Source organism: Sciurus vulgaris (genome assembly GCF_902686455.1).
Source record: "Sciurus vulgaris genome assembly, chromosome: 6".
Taxonomy (NCBI): Eukaryota; Metazoa; Chordata; class Mammalia; order Rodentia; family Sciuridae; genus Sciurus; species Sciurus vulgaris.
In genome coordinates this window covers 168,032,937-168,053,552 of record NC_136466.1, presented here as the reverse complement: position 1 = coordinate 168,053,552, position 20,616 = coordinate 168,032,937, and the positions used below count along the sequence as shown (strand labels likewise).

The 20,616-nt window shown below is 48.3% G+C and overlaps 1 protein-coding gene and 1 long non-coding RNA gene across 2 annotated transcripts; one reads left to right on the top strand and one right to left on the bottom strand.

Moving 5' to 3' along the window:
• The first annotated feature begins 1,367 nt into the window (after positions 1 to 1,367).
• On the top strand, positions 1,368 to 4,432 carry LOC306663791. The gene is made up of 2 exons (XR_013764535.1): positions 1,368 to 3,116; positions 3,157 to 4,432. It is a non-coding gene; the product is annotated as an uncharacterized lncRNA (long non-coding RNA).
• Positions 4,368 to 10,462, bottom strand: MED10 (mediator complex subunit 10). Its single transcript, XM_079144354.1, has 4 exons — positions 10,251 to 10,462; positions 9,598 to 9,681; positions 6,937 to 7,039; positions 4,368 to 4,771 (listed from the first exon to the last, which is right to left on the bottom strand). The coding sequence occupies exons 1-4, from the start codon at positions 10,370 to 10,372 to the stop codon at positions 4,673 to 4,675; spliced, it is 408 nt and encodes a 135-aa protein (XP_079000480.1). The 5' UTR covers positions 10,373 to 10,462; the 3' UTR covers positions 4,368 to 4,672.
• Between the last annotated feature and the right edge of the window lie 10,154 nt (positions 10,463 to 20,616).

The following is a 20,616-nucleotide window of genomic DNA, read 5'->3' as shown; positions in this document are numbered from 1 at the left end:
CAGCCCGCCCCAGGCAGCCACACAGCACCCTGGAAGCCTGTGTTTCTGCCCTGTTGAAACCAAAGAATTGCCATCATGTTCATTCAAAATAATAGTGTCCTGTCTGCCCAACACCTGCATTAGGAACTGACCTTGTGACAGAACTGTTAGCCACCTAGTCTGTCTGAGCTGGTGCGTGCTGGCCTCAGAAGGTGCCTCCCCTCCTGAGGAACAACAGATCTGCCTCCACGTGAACAGCAGCTTCCAAAGCATGAAGTCCACGTCACCTGAATCATTGCAGCAGAAGATGGCCTCAGACTGGCGCCGCCCTCCCGTTTCCACAGGGTAATGGTTACGTGTGCACCCCTTCTTTCTGTGGTCCCACACTTACTGGAAGGAAATAACCCATAGCGTGTGTGCTTTTAAGCTGTTTTTGTATAAACCACAAGCACCTTTGGCAGGGAACTTGTGCTTAACGGCTCAAGAGAAAAGTACCGTGTCCACACGGGCTCAGTACCCCAGGAGGAAGTTCAAGTCTTCACGACAGCATCTCCCATGGCTGGACAGGAATGAGCATCTCTCGGCTCTGCCAAAGAGACCACAAATGCTGTGTGCCCCCACCACAGGCCCGAGCTGGATGCTGGAGGTGCCAGCTGCCCAAGCTGGCGGTTCCTCATGCACTGCCCAATTATCCCCGCACACCTCAGCCTGTCCCGCCCTCGGCAAATTTGCAATAATAAGGTTTTTACTGAAGTGTGTATATATCAGGGGCATCTGCAAGGATCCTTCTTTCTCAGCTCTGTGATTTGCCCGTCACCCACATTTCTTCCTCATCTTTACGCCATAGAGAAGCCTAGCGTTGCTTGTGTGCCTGCGTGGACACACATTACCTCTAAGTTTTTGCCAGTCCTTGGTCCTATACCCCCAACCCTTGAGCCACCTGCACTGGGAAGATCAGTACAGACACTGTGGCAGGCAGTGCTGAACCCAGGGAGTCTGGGAGAACAGAAAGGCAGCACCAGAACGAGACTGGACTCACACTCAGCTAGCAGAGCCAGGAGCTTGATGGCCTGACGTACCCAAGAGGGCAGTGCAGTGGGTTGGGGTGGCCCCTCAAAATGATGTGTCCACCTAGCATCTGTGAATGTGGCCATATTTAGAAAGATCTTTGTAGATGCGATTAAGTTGAAATCTAGAGATGAGGTCATCCTGGATTATACCCTGAGTCTAATGACAACTGTGCTTACAAGGGACACAGAGAGGCAGCTGCGTGAAGACAGGCCCAGAATGGAGGAATGCAGCCACGGCCCAGGAGACCCAGAACACAGGACCACATGGGTAAAGAGCTCTCCCGGAGCCTTAAGGGAACAGGCTCTGCCCACGCCTGTCAGTGTGGCCTCCAGAGCTGTGGGGGTTCAGCCCGTGCAGTTTGCAGGCCCCAGGTTCTTGGGCTTGTTACGGCAGCCCCAGGAAGCACACAGGCAGCAGCAAGGGTTCTGGGGACTGCACGGACTCTCCGCTGCTCCTCCTTTCTAGAGCTCCTCTTCAGAACAATCTCTGGCCATCTTTGTGACAGCAGATAAGACAGCTGTGAAAAGGCTCACAAGGCAGGACAGAAATTAGGTCTTTGGACAGTCTGTTAAAATATTTCCAATATTTTCTCTCTGCAAAGTGTTTTGCAGGAAGATGATTTTGTTCCTATTCAGTGTTTTGATGATCCTAGGTTAAACAGGGCTGTGATAAAGGACAAGTGTAACTAGTAAATATCATCACATCTTCGAGGGTCAACCAGAAAATCAGCTCCTGTGCCTCATGTTCTTACCTCGTCTGCTCACACAGGGCGAGTGCTTGTTTCTTAGTGCTGCTGTACAGACGGCCACCCACCTAAGCAACCGAATGTATCACCCTGGCACTCTGGAGGTCAGTCTTAAAACCAAAGCACGGCAGCTGCAGCCCAGGGAGAGTTCTTGCCCTTCCAGCTCCTGGAGGCCACCTGCACACCTTCTTCAGCCCACGCCCCTTATCCTCCTTCATGCCCTGAGGTTCAGCATCTTCATCCGTCCACATCCTCTCCCCCACCACTTCCTTCTGCACATCTTCCCACTCTTGCTCCCTCTGGTAATGGCCATGGTGGCTGCTCTGTGCCCACCTGCATGGCCCATGAAATCTCCCTCTCAAGAGCCATTTCTAAACCGCATCTCCAACACCTGACCCTTGGCCACATAAGGCAGCCTGCCCACAGCTACTGGGGTGAGAACATGGACGTCCTTGGGGCCCCTATTCTGCCAACCACATTGGATGAGTCATGCGAATGGAGAAGGAAGTCTGGAAGCAGGGAGAGGTGAACATTCAGCAAGGAGTGAGGGAAGATGAAGCCACTGCTCCTTCTCACACTGGTCTCTGTACTAACTTCAAACACCAGTGAGAGCTCAGGCGCGGGGCACGCTGATGGAAGCCCTCGTGCTGCAAGCTGAAGGAGCACAGGTGAGCCGGGTAGGAGGCCAGGTGGGGGAAGGCATGCCCAGGCTACATGGGAGGATGAAGACTCAGGGGACAATACAGGACATTCAGACGACCTGATCCAGGAGACTGGCTGTGCTTCGAGGGCATGCGGGAGGACAGAGGGAGGCGAGGACAATGCAAGAGGGGGAAGGTGGGGCCATTTCCTCAGTACATGGGAGGGTGAGGTGGCAAGAACTTCAGTCCATCTGCGGGAGTTTGAGGCTCCTTCAGAAGTCCTGTGGGGAAACAGGAAGGTGGGTCACGGGTGGGTAGGACTCCCTTGGGAGGCTTGTATGGGCTGGAGTGAAGTCAGCACCTTGGTCCAAGACTGTAACTGGAGAGGAGATGGATACACACCCAGGGTGAGGATCACGAAAGTCACCCCGAGAAGACCCATGCTGCAAGGAAAAGGCAAGGAAAGAGGAGGCTCCTCGGTGGTCTTGCCTCCAGCAGGCAGCAGGCACCTTGAGAACCTCTCACCAGAGTGGAGATCAAGCAGACCCTTGATTAGTTTTCAAAAACGTTCTTTGATTCTGTCTTGGGGATCTTCCTGTATCTACACCTAGTTTTCTCCCTCCTCCCCATACTGCATGGCACTCCATCAAATGGATGAGCTGCAATTTATCTAAGTCGTTGTTAACATTCATACTTATTCCTGTTACAAATGATGTAAAGAATAGATGTTCTGGTTTAGAAAAGAAGTGTCCCCACAAGCTCATGTACAATACAGGCAGGAAAGCTCGAGAGCAAAATGATTAGAGTATGAGAACTGTGACCTAATCAGTGGATTGATCCACCAAGATGGGATTAACTGGGCAGTGACTGAGGGTAGGCAAGGTGTGGCTGAAGGTCACTAGGAATGTGCCTTTGGGGTTTACATTCTCTCCCTGGTGAGCAGAGCTCCATCTGCTTCCTGGTTGCAATACCCTGAGCAATTCCTCCTGCCATGTCCTTCCACCATGATGTTGTGTCACCCCAGCCAGCACTGCAGAGCTGGCTGGCCATGGACTAAACCTCTGAAACCATAAGCCAAAATAAACTTCTCCTCTAAGTTGTTCTTGTCAGGTCTTTTGGTCAGGGCGACACAAAGCTGTCTATAACAATCTGCCTATTCTTCTATGAGGTTATCTTGGACTTTCAGACTCCAGAACTGAGAAAATTAGTTTTTCATGTTTAAACTACCTAGTTGGTGTTATCTGTTACAATATCCCTCAATCTAAACAGACCCAAAATCACTCAGAAGCAAATGAGTCAAGCAGATTCTCAACCCCATCCTACGCCTGTCACTCAACAGGTCTGAACTGGAACACTGCCCTTTTAGCAAACCAGTCTGGTCAGCCAGATTCACTGTCATGGGGCTGCAGCTCCAGCACTAGCCCCCACCCAAGACTTATGAGAATTGCAGCTCTCAGTGCCCTCAGTCCAGCTGAACCAGAAGCTGCAGCTCAGCATCCGTAAGCACACTGAAAGCAGAATGCACAGGCCTGCAGGCATTTTCAAAAGTGTCAATAAATCCACATTCTTTAGTGTTATGGCCTTTATAAAAGAGATTTTAAGAAAAAAAAATCAGAATTTTGCATTTTGGTTAGCTTTTTCTGCCTAAATGCCTGAGGACAAACTGCTTTATGAATATTACTAATAGTTTTGGGAAGTAATAACTGACAGTTTACTACCTTATAAAAATGCCATAAAATAATTGCATAGAATGAACTATATAAATACTCAGACTTTATTCTACACATTTGTTTAACTGAAATCCATGAAAACAGTTACACATTGTCTATGTATTACATTTAAAAGTGTAAAATATAAAACCATTTTTTAGAGCTTTCCAATACCATAATAGAATGGAACAGAAAAGAGTACATAAAAAGGAAAATAGCAAGTGAAGTTTTTTGAACTTTTAATTTACTGATAACATTTAACATTTCTAGGACTTGTCCTGTGCCTTTGTCCACTGAGAAAATGAAAGGAATCACCTCCGAGGATGTGGGACCAGCAGTCAAGGACTACAGAGACAGCTGGGGCACAGTTCCGCTTCTCCAGGCCCAGAATCCCATGAGGTCTAACAACAGGGACAGCAACGATGGGGACAGGTCCAGGACCAGTCCACACTGGCAGGAAGGCAGTCAGTGATGATAATCACACCTTCCTGCTGGCTCAGTCCTGGTCTGTCAAGGACTTCACACACTTAGGAAGGCGGGTGATCCTCACCCCGAATGCTTCGGTACTTAGCCATGTCTTCTGGAAACACCTTAGAAAGTTCTTGAATCAGGAGGCTTTTAAATTTCTATGAAGAAAAATACTGTCAAAAAATGTGCCCTATCATCCAAGTTAAAGACTACACGATCCTCCCATGATCCCTCAACATCAACTGGGCCCCCAGAAGAGTGGGATCAGGGCTTCTCGCCATTCAAGTGGATGGTTCCAGCATGCCTGCTCACCTTCCAGGACGACAACACCTGGAGAGCCCACCACAGAGTGTGTGTAGCACACTAACACCTCCCTAAGCCCTTTAAAACTCCTCACTTCCTGCCCAAAGAAGGTTTCAAAAAGTACCTTTCGGCAGGAGCCAGACACACAGGTAGAAATGACCTCTGCAGAAAGCACACGTAACAGGGATTTATACTAGTATTTAATTAGGCAATTACTTACTGGAACCACATCAAACTCACTGTGTGCAAAGAGCTCCAAGAAAAGCATTCAGAGCACCAGGAAATACATTATCTGTTGCAAGCCCCACAGCTTTTGAGCCTACTCTACCAGTGTAACGTGTGTTTTTAACCCAAAAAGTAAAAGCTATTAAATCTGCCGGCACCTCAAGACTTTTACTCTTAGGTGCTATACCAAAAAGGGGCATGAGAACTTAAGCCACTTCATTTCAACACAAGAACAACTATTTAAAATATTACTTTCAGAAGTTTACATGTTCCACTGGGGAAGCAAAAGCCTCAGAACTGTGACCTGAGACCTTCACAGATCTGAGAAAGATGACACCAAGCAGAGATGCAAAGGGAAGGTAAATCACTCGGCCACGTGTCACTGACATCAGCACATCCTGCATGGCCCAGAGGCGGAGTTTAACGAGTGCCCAGTGGACCCATGGACCAGCACTGTGCTCACAGAGACTTCTGCTGGACAGGACAACTCATTCACCTTTGCCCAGGGGGAACACAGTCCTCGAGCCATCACAACTTGCTACAGGTAGAAAGATGAACCATATCCTGAAGGAAGTGCCAGGTTCAACAGCCCGCCCAATCCCAAACAGACAAGATGGAGGAAGCTGTGGGCTCCAAACTAAGCACCAGGACTAACGCCAACCTCCAGGCCCATTTTCCACCTGTGGGATCCCCTGGATGAGGCCCTAGGAAGCTCTGCGACCAGGCAGAGGTGCTGACACAGGTCTCCTTACAGGGCCCTTCCCCTCACTCCTCCCACTCAGCCAGAGCCATGTGAGCACAAGAAGCCCCTCTGACCCACCAGCCTGCACACGAGACCCAAAGGGACAACACCAGAGGGGCCAGGCTGGCACCAGGTGGGCACTAGGCAATACCAGGAACAGAGCGCACATGTCCTATGGTCCTGGAGCTTAACCAGCAGGCAGAAGAGAGCAAGGAGAAGAAATAAAAATGCAAACCTAACCAGCACTATCAGGTAAGAAACTTTAGAGAACGGCCTCCGGCAGAAGGTGAAATTGAGCTGAGGCCAGGAGAGTCCCTTGTGCAAACAGCTTGGAAGTTTCAGCCAAGAGGTAGCAGAAGGAAAGAGGACAGGGCAAAGCACCGTAGGGGCCAGCATGCAAGCCCCTACGTGTGCCCAGGCAGGGCACACCGGGCCACGCACCACTGCGATCCAAAAGCAGATTTAAACACCAACTTAAGCCAAATTTCATGTTCGAGATGCATTGGTCTCCAGATGCCATCAAGGCAAAAGAAAATCTGAGTTCTCCATAGAAACTTAAGGGACAGTAAAAAGGATCTGGAGGTTAGGAGCTGGAGAAAATTGCTGGAGAAAGAGAAGAAAACAAGCATTCAAGAATCCTCTGGGGGGGAAAAAAAAAAAAAGAATCCTCTGAACCACAGATTCATGAACTCAGGAAATGTATTGACAGCTGGGATCCAAACAGAAATACAACAGAAAGCATCATCATCATCCAAGTGCAAACCTGACCCCCCACTGAATAAAATGAAAACAGCAACAAGTAATGGTCACAAAAATTAATGTTTTTTCTTAAATACCAACTACCAATTTTGTCTTTTAATGTTTATGCTACCACGCAGCTCACTATTTAACTTAACTACTTATTACACAATCCAGCATCTTAACCGTGTAATGCCATGAACAGTTGCTGTTCTAGTGAGTATGGAAAAGAAGGACAAGCCTACCAGCCAAATTTGATATGTATCCCTTTCCAGAGCATGCCCTGACATTTTCTGTTCTTCATGCAAATCTTACCTTCATTGTGTCAATCTTGCCTTTAACTTGCTCATTTTTGGCTAAAGCCCTCTCCAGGCACTCTTTGGTGTAGAGCTGGGGGTTCCGACCTTGATCTATGTATCTGGAAACACGGGAGTATCTCAGTTAATATTCTGATGGGTGACACCTAGCCTGTTTTCTGGGAACAATGGCCCAAAAAAGAGAGTTCACTACATATCTTAAATATCTCTTCCCATGGCTCTGCTTAGACAAAACTGAGTCCAGGAGCCAGGCATATTAAGATTTTCTTACTTCCATAAACATCCCATATTATTTCTTATAATGGTTCATGAAGTTAAATAATGATCTTTATAAAGACAGGAAAGCTGCATGAGTCATCCCACTTTACATCTGTTTAGCATCTGTATTATTCAAAATATTTTCATATGATTAGTTTTTTGATTCCACAACAGCCTGAAGAAAGGCTCTTTCTTTTCTTTCTTTGGGATTGAATCCAAGACCATTCTGACTCTGAGCTACACTCCCAGTCCTTTTAAAAAAATTTTATCACAATTGGCAAAACAGAAATGACAAGTTCTATAAACCCCATTTTACTGTGATGTTTCCGAAAAGATGTAATAAAAGAGAAGAACTAGTTAATTCTTAAAAAAAAAAAATCCATTTCTCAAAAAGAAAAAAGGGAGAACTTGACAGGGTTCCACGGAGCAGGGCTAATAATTTCAATGTCCTAAATAAATGGTCATCACATAACAGCAAGGCCTTACTCTTACTCAGTTAGGCTCTTCTAAGACCCAAGAGATGAATCTCACTTCTGCCACTTTGGATTAAACATGAGGTGTCCCCAAAAAGTTCACAAGTGAGACAATGCAGGGATTTCACAAGTTAAATGACTGGATTGTGAGAGCCTTAACCTAATCCACTTGAATGGATAACTGTATGGTGAATATAGGGAGGCAGGGTGCGGACGGGGGGGGGAGGGGGGGGGTCGGTCACTGAGGAAGTGCCTTTGGGGTATATTTTGTCCCAGGTGAGCCAGGCTTGGTCTCTCTGCTGCTTGGTATCATGTCCTGAGCTACTTTCCTCCTCCATGTCCTTCCACCACAATCTTCTGCCTCACCTTGGGCCCAGAGCTATGGAATCTGCCACTAAAATCACTAAAATCATGAGCCCCAAATGAACATTTTCTCCTCTAAAATTGCTCTGGTCGTCTTTTGGTCAAAGCAGTGAAAAGCTGACTAAAACACGTGCCAACACACAATCTCAAGGTTCCGTGTAGGAATTCAAGTTATTTCTATCTTTGCTATGGTCAATCCGTGTATCTGAAGGAGTGTGTGCTAAAGAAGGCCTGTGGGGGCCTGGAAATTCCTCCTACACTGTGCACACCTCAACCTGACAATCTGCCAATTTCTGGCATCTGCTACTGAGCGCCTACAAGCTATCCTCCTTTGAGACCCCAAATGAGTCTCTTCTGCCCCTCTTCCCTTAAGTTCTTAATTCTGTCTCCTCAATCCTTTCATCAGAAGATTGGAGTCACCACTGGCATTTGTCCTATACCCATCCCATGCATTCATGGCCAGAGCAACACTAATGAGGACACTTCAATTACCAGAGTTTGCAAGCAGTAAGCCGCTGCCCAGAAATCCAGAGCAGCGCCACATGCAAGACCTTCAACCCACCTGAAGGCAGAGGCCTTAGTGGTGCTGAGAACAGGTAGACAACACATGGTACCTAGTCCACAGGTTGAGAATGCAACAGAGACCACACACACTGCAGCCCCTATGTCCTGTGTGGGCGGCTACTGAGTCACATTCTAACTAGAACTTTTATCTCTGACCTTTCTGCATAAAAAACCACCATAATGTTCCCTTTATTATTCAAGGACACATAATTTAAGTTTTGCTACAAGAAGTACAAAAATTCTTGTTCCAAGGCAGCACAGGGAGGAAAAGGCTACACTGCACAGAAAACATTGACACTAGTGTGAAGGAGGAGCCCTGGGATTTAATCTAAACTGTGACCTTTACTAGCTGAACAACCTATTCTTGTGAGGATAAAATTAGGGATGTGACAAGCCAATGTGATAAAGCCTGAATTTAAATCCTAAACTGTTTCTTTCCTGACAGTGTCCTCCAGGCCATCACTGTGAGAGGCGCTCATCTCCAGCAGCAACCAGTGCGTGTCCTTCCGGGGCACCCTGACTGAGACCTTCATCTTCTTCTCAACGCTGCAAGTTATTATCCTCTTTCAGAACTAGCCCAGCACAGACAGTTTAGGAAAACCAGACCACATTATTTTTCAGATTGTTTCTAGCTGTAGATTTTTTTCCTAGTTTATTATACAGCCTAAATAAGACTTTTTTTTAACTCTCAGGTAAAAAAGAAAGTTATGTGGTTGTTCTTTAGCCTAAACTTTTTATGACAGGACTCAGAAGTCTAAGACATCTTTCACACATTTATTTAGTCACCTTTTATTTATGTGTAGTATTTTTTTCAACAATACACCTTTTTAAAATTATTTTTAAATGCCACTAGTCTACCAAGCTCCAGGAGAACAGGTAATTTTGTCAGCTTTTTCACCAGCAAATGCCCAGCACCTAGCACACCCATGCACTCAACTGCAGCTGGCTGCAGAAGCCATCAAGGTCACAACAAAACAAGACTCCTATTCAAGGATACTTACTCAAAAACTTCTAAGGGTACAGTAATGTCATGAAGCTGCTGTCTGCACTTATCAATATCCTGTAAGCCGGTGACAATGAAATTCCTGCGGGTAAGTAAAAACGGGCATCAGGTTAATTCAGAAGAAAGACTAAGCGCCACCCAGAGAGCCAGCTGGCCACCTGGCTCCCCCAAGCGCTTCTGATCTCTTCTGGGGACACACGTGGCTTACTCCTCTTTGGTTCGCCGAAAGATTCCCTGAACCCCTACGGGAGCTGCACAATCCCCTCCAACACTGGCTGGCTGTCCTACGCTAGAAACTGCCAACACGGGGGCTGGGGAGAAAACCGACCCCTGAGAATCGGAGGGACGACGTGAGCCTTCCCTCGGAACCGTTTACAGAACCGGGCGCAGCGGCCTCCAGCCTAAGCGCCTGCACCCCGCGTCCAGGGAAAGCCACCCCTAAGGGCCGCCCAGACGGACCGCTGCTCCGGAGCTGCCACCCCTCGCGCCCGCCGGGCGCCCCAGCCCCGTGAGGCCGCCCACCCGGCGGCCGCCCAGGGACCCACACCGGGGGTCCGCGGTCGCCGGCGCTCGCCGGGGCGGCCGAGGCGCGCAAGCCCAACTCCGCGACCCGGGCCGGCGGCTCCCGCGGCCACGCCGCCCGCCACTCACAGCTTCTGGTGGAGCCCGGCCTGGCTGCTGGGCTGGAAGTCGCTGACGATGATGCCGAGCTGCCGAATGTTCTCCACGAACTTCTCCAGGTGCTCCTCCAGGTGGTCGAACTTCTCCGCCATCGGCCCGGCCGGACCCCCGCGCCGCAGCCGCAGCCCGCTCCGAGGTAGGCGCCGCGCGGCTCTCCCACTTCCTGCTTCCGCTCGCGTTGCCGCCACTTCCGCTTCCTCTGGGGCTGACGGGCCGGCGAGAGGGGCGGGGCCTCGCGGGGCGGGGCCTAAGCTGGGCGGTGACGCTAGACCTCAAAGTTGCCAAAATGAGCTGGAGTGTGAGTACGGGTACAGGTCATCTGTGCTCTGCTGAGCCCTGAGGTTTGCAAAGAGGGAAAGTACCAGAAAATCACGGCGAGGGTTTCACCTCAAAAAGTGATTTTTAAAAAAAGAAGTCACACATACCAGGTAAATGTGGGAAGGACAGAAAGATAAAGGTAGATAATAATGGAAATGAAAACTATTCCATCAGTTTTCTTTCTAGTTGAATTAGAAACTAGAAAGATGAGCAGTAAAGAAAAGCTGACTATCCAAAAGATGAATCAAATAGACCTTTTCTGCAAGCCTCCTGGGGAAAGAAGAGAGAAAAGAAAAAAAGTATCAATGAATGAAGGACATGATGTAGTTACAGTGAAACCTGTTAGTTCATTTTTACTGGAAGATTAGATTATGTGGACTGTTTTCTAAGAGAGTCCCAAAAAATGAATTTAGGAAATTAGAATAGATCCCAACTTTTCAATAAACTTGTCAGTGGAAAAGAAAGAAAAACCGTAAGATCTGAGACCTGATAGTTTTTTACACAGGCTTTGAAATAATCAAACATTAAAGACCAAATAACTTCACCCTTACCCAGACATTTTCATACTTGAAAAAGAAGAAACACCTCCCAGCTCATTTTTAAAGGGCAGTATGACTTTGATATGAAAAACCAGTCCTCAAGGGCAATACAAGAAAATAAAATATGAGTCAATCTTCCTTATGAAGGTAGATGCAAAACTCTTAAATAATATCTTAGTAAGTGGAACAGTTATCATGTATCAACTATGTATGGCTGCATAACAAACATCTCCAAATTTTAGTGTTAAAACAAACTCAATTTTATTTTACTCACAAGCCTGTGAAGTGGGCTGAGTGTGGCATTCACAGCAAAACTGTACTTTCACTTTCGCTGAGGACTGGAGGATCTACCTTCAGAATTGTTCCTTCATACATTGTCACATTGATACTGACTGTCCTGGCAGCACTATTGGACCATGGGCTGGACCCACAGTCCCCCTTCAGGCAAGGGTTGCAGTGGGATTTGGGGGCTTCCTCACCAGGTTGTGGCTGGGTGCCAAGAGCTGAAGCAGTCTCTCCCTTACAGCCTGACCTTGGGAGGCCCTCACAGCCTTGGCACATTTAGAATCTCCGGGAGGGAACATCAACCCAACCTTCCAGTGGAAGAAGTAAGAAGTTATGCCTTTGGAAGAGATCTTGTTGAAGCCCCATTTAGAAAGTACGACTTACCACTCATCACAGTGAAAAAAAAAAAAAAATGTCACGATCCATTGGGATTTTCCTAAGATTGCATGAATGATTAAATATCATTCAGTCTATTCATATAACTAAGCCTATTAGAGATTAAAGGAGAAAAAAACATTTTAAGTAGATTTTTTAAAAAGACGTTTGATAAAATTAAACTGTATTCCTGTTTTATAGAAGAAATCTCTGAGAAATCTAAGAATAGAAAGGAACTTTATGAACCAGATAGAAGATAGCTACTAAAAACTTTCAGAATTCATGGCACTCAATAATGAAACTTTAGTAACACTGACGCTGAGGTCATGAATGCAGCCAGAATACTCATTGTCACCAAGGCCATTCGATACTGCAGAGAAGTCAGGCCAGTGCAGACAGCCAACGGAAGCAGCACTTGCCGGAGATCTTGTCTGCCCTGTTTTTTGGTCCACCTGTGTTTTGGCACTGAGCTTGTGTGACTCCTGGGAGGTCACTAAAATCCCTGGGTATTTCGTCCCTCATGGAAATGGTTTAGGTGTGGCTCGTTCCCCGGAGGCTCTTGTGCTACTGAGGTGCTGGAAGCTTGAAGAGGTGGACCTAGTAGGAGGCAGTTATTTCCCAGGGGACCCACCGTTGTGAATGGATTCATGCCATATCCAGGAAGTGGATCAGATCTGGGGAGACTGGATTCGTTCCTGAGGACAGGTTTCATAAAAGAGCAAGCCCAGCCTCTCCTGGGTGTCTGGCTCCTTTCTCATCGTGTGACCTCTCTCTCCCTTCTACACAGGACCGGTTCCCTTTCTGCCTCTTCACGTTATTGTGATGAAGCCAGGAGATTCTTGCCAATATGCTAGTGTCTTAGTGTTTGGTCCCTCCGGGCTTGAAAAGCATGAGCCTAAAAAAAAGCCTCTTTGCTTTTTAAGTTACTCAGATCCAGGTATTTGGTTATAGCAATAGAAGTTTCCCAGCTATATTTTAAGCATTTTGAGAACAATAATCTAATCTTACCCATCCCCTGGAGTGAAAAACATACATGAACTAGTTAAATAAACAGCTTTAGATTTTCTGGAGGTTAAGGAAAAAGGAGGCAGGAAGCAGCAGAAAGAAACCAAAGGTTACCTATTATCTTCTACAGATGTAGCTCCCCAGGAAGTCATTCTTTTCTGTGGATTAGGACTGGGCAGCAGCATGACTCCAAATAATGGGTGCTTCTACAGTTTTCTCCTTTGACCCCATCTGTCATGTCCCTGTCTTGTTTATTCTCAGCACCTGGTAGGTTGTTTCTACTGCCTCCAGTAGTGTACACATAGTGAGTGATAGGGTGAGTTTCTTGGAGCAGCTTTGGCAAAAGAAACATCACACGGAGGTGTGGAACACAGCTGCCTTCCCTCGCCCTCTGCCCTGTCTGCTTCATCCCCTCGTGCCTGTCGCTATGTTACCAGGTTCAGTTCCCTGGGGCTTGCTAACAAAGTACTGCAAATTGGAGGGCTTGTGCAACAGATGTGTACTCTCTCAGGACTTTGGAGGCAGGAGGTGTGAGGCAGAGAAGTCAGCAGGGTTGCTTTCTTCCGAGACGTGGGGAAGCTGCCCCTGCCTCTCTGCCAGATCCATGATGTGTTGCTCTCCTAGGTACTCCGTGGCCGGAAGAGCGAGCCCTCGACCTCTCTCTCCACACTGCTAGGCTCTTCTTGGTGTGCACAACTGGGTCCTGACTTCCCCTTTTCTTAAGGATGCCTGTGTATTGGGTCAGAGCCCTGCTTGGGAAGGGCCCCCTCTATGAAGACCCTCCCTCCAGTTAAGGTCCCTTCCAAGGAACTGGGTTAGGACTCCAGCTCGCCCTCTGAAGGAGGACACACTCAGCCCGCACACCCATCCGCTGCACTTGCACTGGTGGACACTGACATAGGGTGGTAAATTCAGGCCCAGACCCCTGGGCCCGACATTTGTGTGATTCCTGATTATCAGTTTCAGTTTTCTTTGTCTTATTTTTATTTGTTTGTTTAGACACACGTGTCAGTGGAGTGTATTTTGATGTATGATACATCCTGGAGTGCGATTTATTCTAATCAGATCCCATTCTTGGGTTGAACATGATGTGGAGGGGACAATGGCTGTAAATTCACGTATGAACAGAGTGATGTCTGGTCTACTGCCTTTCCCATTGCCACTCCCCATCCCTTCCCTTCATTCCCCTTTGTCTAATCCAATGGACTTCTATTCTTCCCCCTGCCCTTGTTATGTGTTTGCATCCGTATGTCAGAGAGAACATTCAGCTTTTGGTTTTTTGAGACTGGCTTATTTCACTTAGCATGATATTCTCCAGTTCCATCCATTTACCAGAAAATGCCTCATTTCATTCTTCTGTATGGCTGAATAATATTCCATTGTGTATACATAACACAATTTTTTTATCCATTCATCTGTTGAAGGGCACCTAGGTTGGTTCCACAGCCGTTCCAACTTCCATTTCCATAAACTATTTCCCTCTTCTTTCCTCCTGTTGACAATGGCTGGCTGGAGTGAGAACAAAAATATGAGGTTTAAAAGTCTGAAGAATGTTAAAAGCAGCCCAAATAGAGCCCCGAGGCCCCCTGAGGATGGATGCAGGAGTTTCAGTGCATTTCTGAAGCACTTATCTCACCGTTGTCCAATATTATGGCCTTGGTGACTATTGTTCTTTGCAGAAACCAAAAACATTCCAAAGTCATTTAAATCTTCATTGAAATTCTCCCTTTTGGTCCTTAAGCAGCAAAGCGGTGACAGCTTTCCTTTTATTCAGTATCCTAAACACTGTTGATTTGTTTTAGGAAACGTTTTAAAATTTGAACACTCCAGGCTTGAAATGTAAATGAAATTAGGCTGGAAAATCCCAGCCAGTCAGAGGTGTGCAGAAAACCTGCAGTACAGTGCTGACGTGGCCCTTGCCTCCTTCCTGCCCTCTGAAGTCCACCACAGCTGCCACTGGGAAATTTCCTCACTCCTCACAATTGGTGACCTTGGAGTCTGAAGGTTATTTTTTCCTTTCTTTTCTTTTTCATTCAGGTTCTTATTGCTCCATCAGCACTCAAAGCCCTTGGTGAAGCCATTGGGAACATTTCTGCCATTCGTTCTGATTTATTCCAAGAACCAGATTCAGCTTAAGTATTTTTTTAATGCGCTATCCTTATCCTACCAAGAGGGCGAAACAGCTGGTTCCTGCTTTTCTCTTGTGGCTTTGGAGCACGTTAGCAGTTCTGGCAGAGCGAACTCTGCGGCTGCGGCTTTGATGGTGACGATGATGGTGGCGATGATGACAGTGTGGTACAGATGACAATACATGACATTTTCCAGCATATCATATAGATTATCTCACTTATTCTTCACGACTCTAAGTGAAAGCTACTATAATTTGCACCATATATGGTCAAATATAAACCAAAAATTTTTCCCAAATACAGAATCAGAAGACAGAATAATTCCAGCTGGTAGAGGATGAGGATACTGTTTTTCCCCAGGTGCCACATAAACTCACAAGTGCTCAAGTAAATTTGGTTTCCTGGTCATTCTACTAGGCTCACATGAGACCACGTGCCTTATGTGCAAAAAAATAAAATAAAATATAAATTGTTGTTTCATGTTCCTGTACTAGCAAGCCTTGAGAAAGAACAAGATTTCTCTTCTCTTTTATTTTTTATATGTTATATTTGTAGCTCTATCTGGAATTCTGTATAATATGTGACCAAGATTGAAAGAATAAAAAGATGAGATTACACTATAACCACCCACAGATTGACCTGTACACCAATCCACAAATGGAGTATGCAGTCAGCTCTCGCTACCAAGTTTTTACTTGAAATTTGTCAAACATTCAAAAGAGAGAGCAGGGTAGCATTTCAGAAATAGGGACAGGATGAGACATCTAATGCATCAACAAATTACACACAAACAGAAATACAAACTGCTTTAGACCGCATGGAATTTTTACCCTACTGGGTCTTTCAGCACAGTGTGTAAGTCCTGGCATCTCATAGCTCGTTGCAGAAAACTAATGACACTCAGGGGAAATGTCTGTGCTCAGGTCTGCTCTTCTCAGTGGGAAGACCCAGAGAACAAAAGCTTGCCTTGCAGAAAATCAGGGAGCATGTGACCCAGAACACCTGCCCTGGTTCTGACGGAGGAAGACAGATAACTGGGGAGCGGTCCAGCAAGGAGCACCTAAAAGAAGCACGTTGGATGCAGCTTTTGTCATAAAACTAAGTAGAAATATATTGAAATGGGAGATGGAGCTCAGAGGGGCCCTGAAGAGGGTCTTTACAACTCTGAACAAAGATGTGGCTGTTAATTCCCAAGACAAGAGACATAGGTTCACCTTTCTGAGAGTAGCTGTAGCTGTTAGTTCAGGCCACTGAGGAGCAGATCTCAAGATGGGATTAAGCCTGCCATAACTTTTTAAAGAGGGATTCATGTGAGAGTACACAGGAAGGGCATAAGAGGGAGAACCATCAGGGCAGGATGCAATCTGTCCCCAGAAGAGAGGACAGTGGTGGTGGGGGAGGAGGTGGGAAGCTCCTTAGACTGCAGTGAAGTTCTGAGGAGTTGGGCAAGAACACCAAGGGGCCCCCAAACCAAAATCCCTCAAAAGCAAAATCCCAGGACCCTCAGCAGCAGACATGCCTTAGGATCTCCTCATCACCACGTCATTGGTTGAGAGTGAGCAGTGCAGCTGATTTCTCAGGAGTCCCTGGTCAATCTCACCTGCTGCCAGAGACCTAAGAGACATATTCTTATGGCTGCCACTCAGGACAAGCAGTAGAAGAGGAGACAGGACAAAAAGAGAAGAGGAGGACAAAGTAGAAGAGAAGAGAGAAGTAGAAGAGAAGCAGGACAAAAGAAGAGGAGGAGGAGGAAGAAGAGGAAGAAGAGGGAGGCGGAGGAGAAGAAGAAAAAAGGAGGAGGAGAGGAGAAGAAGAAGAAGGGCCTTAGGAGTAATATGTGAACTGATTCAGGTAAAGCCCTACCCCAGGGTCTGGCCCCAGGCAGCACCTGTAACTATCCCTTCACAAGGTGTCATGTTGTCCTCTCAGTGCCTGTCTGGGAATCTCCCCACGAGCATCTCAAGAACAGAGACTCATTTTTCTTTTATATTTTTCTTGAGTCATTAGCACAGAGAAGATTTGGCAAATGTTCACCATAGGAGCGAATGTCTGGAAAAGTACCCCTCAATAATTAGCTTTCTGACAACTCAACACTCTGGCTATTGAAATGCTGCTCCTGAGATGTCCTCAGACATCAAATCCCAGTGGTACCCACATGGCATGCCATGCAAAGGTGTTCTGTCCTTACACCCCGATTCTCCCCTGGGATGTTAGCTGTTCCATTGCCGATGAAAGAGCTTTTATAAAGCCTTGGCCAGCAGAGACCAGCTAGGATGACTCTCTCGAGGGGCCTCTGTCAGGGGACAGCTTGGGGATCACTCATCCTTTGCTGTTTTTTAAGTGCCTGCCTCTGAGGGACACGGGGTCAGTGGTAACATGCAGGTGGAAGCCGAGGGCCTTGGCAGACATGGCATTTTACTCTGACTCCCAGACAGCTTGCCTCTGAACAGGAGCCTGGCAGGAAGCCTTGCTCAAGGCCACGCTGGACCAGAGGAGGGCCTGGAGCCTTCCCTGTGGTCAGGGCTGTAGGAGGGGAAGTCAGACAACCTTGATGGCCAGAGATTCAATGGTGTGGCATGGGCCAGAACTACACATCCATCTGGAAGTGGCAGAGGTGAGGCAGGGTGGCGTGGAGGGGGATCCTGTACTTAGTTTCACAGTCCTCTCACTCTTCATCCGAGGGCAAGAGAGCACTTGGGGGGAGCTGGGGTTAAGGGGTTCCTGTTTCCTGGTTGCTTAGATTCCAGCCGGAAAGAAGTCCAAGGGGTAGCATCCCTCCTCGGAGCAGAGGGGGAGCAGCAGTGATGAGGCTTTGTCGACACGAAACCTGAGCCCCAGAAACTTGTGGCGCCAGGGAAGAGCGTGAAGAGGGAGCCTACGACCCGCGGCAGTGCAGGCGCGCTGACCTCGGTGGAAAGTGAGGCCCAACATCGTAAGGCCCTCCTTAACCCTCCGTCCCCAACCATGCCAGATTCTGCGCCACGCCACCAACACCCTTATTAGACCTACGGGATTCCGTCCTCCACTTTATTAGTACTACCGAGCCTACCATGCCTTGAGATTGCTGGCTGTGCCTAAACCCGGAGCCCCTACTATGTGGGGACAGGAGCTAACACCTCTCTAGGCCTCTCATCCAACCAAAGTAGAAATCTTCCCCACAAGGACGTAAACACCAATCCTACCCTATGCAAGTGGGGACAAAAGTCCAGATTAACCCTTGGGATCTACAAGGACCCTCTGTGGCCTCAGGGCTATGGCAAGGATGTCCTCCACAGCGTGGCTATTAGCTCACAAACCCCCAACCGCCCTGATCCCCGAGTCCGTCAGCCAAGAGGCGAGGGCTGCTGGGCGTGCCAGTGGACACCAGCATCCCATTTCCCGTGTCCTACCGCACGGCTTTCTGGAGGGACAGCATGTCAGTGTTACCTGCTGCCCTGGGACGAATGCTCAGCTGAGCTGGGTCCAGCCAGGGGATCAACTCTCCTGGGCAGACTGGTTGGTGGGGCCTCCTGACTTGGGGTGGGGGCAGAGCGTGGGGTCCAGGAGATGCTGCCGCAGTTGAATAGGGACTGGACTGTCACTCCCAGCACTTGGCTCCACTGCAAGTAGGTGACATATCACACTGATCATCAGTTTCTTTGCACCGCAGTTCCTGGGACGAATACCCCTGCGTCACTGGACTTGGGCCAGGCCATGAAAAACTCTCTGGTCACTGGCAAACCAGTGACCGGACACTTGCCGGGCAGAGCAGAGCCTTTGCACGCGAGCCTGTGTTTTGGCCCCAGGTCTCTAGCGCCTGCCTGCCACTGTAGGAACAGTAAGTCCCCTCCCTTCAGCCTGAAACGCCAAGATGAGCTGAGCCCTGCAAGTCCAGCTCAGCCACGGTACCGCGCCTGCTGCTGACCCGGTGTCTCAGAGGCAGGAGAGAATAGCCGAGGCGCAAGCCATCAGCAGGGCGAGGCTGTGCGCGCGGCGGCAAAGCTGACAAATACAGGAACACTCAGTCTTTTCCCGTGGTTGTCAGTTGCTTTCCCTCGATGCTCTAGTCTGTTTGCTGCTGCTCTAACAGAATCCCACAGACCAGGAACCTTATAATGAACCATTTGGCTCATGGTTCCAGAGGCTGGTAAGCCCAAGATCCAGGGCTGGCACCTTGGGAAAGCCTTCTTGCTGCATCAGACCAGGGCAGAAGGCGTCCACGGTGAGAGAGCCAGCGCTTGAGAGCATGCGGAGGGCGAGAGGGGCCGAGCTTGCCCTTTTGTAAGGAACCCACTCCAGCAATAAACCCTCTCCCGTGGTAATGGCTTGGGAGTGCCGACACAGGCACCGTGCCTGTCTCAGGGCCTCACCTGCAGTGGCCGGCTAAGCAGCCCATCCCGGGCTGCCCACAGACCTGCACCAGGACTGAGCAGAGGCCTCACCCAGCCTAACTCCTAACATGGCTGCCCGTGCTTGACTCCCAGGAGCTCCTGCCTCTCAGGTTTCCAGCTTGACTTGGGCGACCTTTATGGTAGGTGCATCCATTGTCCTGGCCCAGGGTACCAGAGAGCGTGACCTTATCTAGGTGAAAAGGTCTTCACAGATATAATGAGTTAAAGATCTAGAGATGAGGAGATCATCCTGGTGACCCCTAAATCCGAATGAAAAGTGTCCTTTAAAGAAGCAGAATGCGGGGCTGGGGACAGTGACACAGTGCTTGCCCAGCATGTTCAAGGCCCTGGGTTGGATCCCCAACACCACAACAATTAATAAATAAATAAAAATTAAAGGCAAAAGCACACAAAACAGACACATGAGGCAGAAGGCTGAGGGAAGACAAGGTAGAGATCAGAGAGCTGAGACCACAGCCCAGGAGCTCCAGAGCCAGCAGCAGCTGGAAGACAGGAAGAGCCCCCAGAGCCCTGGGGACGGGTGTGCCCTGTGGGCACCTTTGTTCCGGACATCAGCCTCCAGAACTGCGTCAGAATAAATTCCCATCACTTTAAGGCACAAGTTTGTGCTAATTTGTTATGGCAGACGTAGGAAACTTATCTCATTTTCATATCAAAACAACATAGGATGTCCTAGCACCCACCCTGAGTTCACGCTCTGCAGCCCCAAGACCTGAACACTGTTGTGTCTGTTGCCACATCTGGATTATAGAAAGCTGAGTCTCCAGGGAGATTTTAATTCCCCACAAGCTACAGGAATGTCAACTTGGAATGCCTCTCTGGAAGTTCTGAATGTTTGGGCATCTGATGTCACACCAACAGAAATCGGATCTGAATGTGCCTGTGTGAGGCGGGTTTATATGGCGGGTCCCCTAGCAGGACAGAAGTGGAGACCGAACACAGCATTTGCTCAGATTCCGTGTTCACTAGCTTATTTTACGCTGCACAGCTCTGGCCCGTCTCTCAAGCTCATCTGCATCCCTTGAAATCACTCTCCGTCAGGCAGAACGAGAAAGGACAGAAACACGTAGAGCGCCAACCAGATGACTGGTCCAAGCCCTTGCCTGTCTTCTGCGCCTGCCCCCGTGCATGGTGGCCAAAGCACTAAAGCCTGCTTCGGGCTCCTCCCACCGCGATGTCCATTCCCTGTGCCTTTCAACACCAGCAGTGGTCAATTCCACTGGGCCGTAGAGTTGGGCATCGGCTCATTCCCATGCCATGCTTGTTCAGGACCCCAGGAGAGGCCTCATGACTT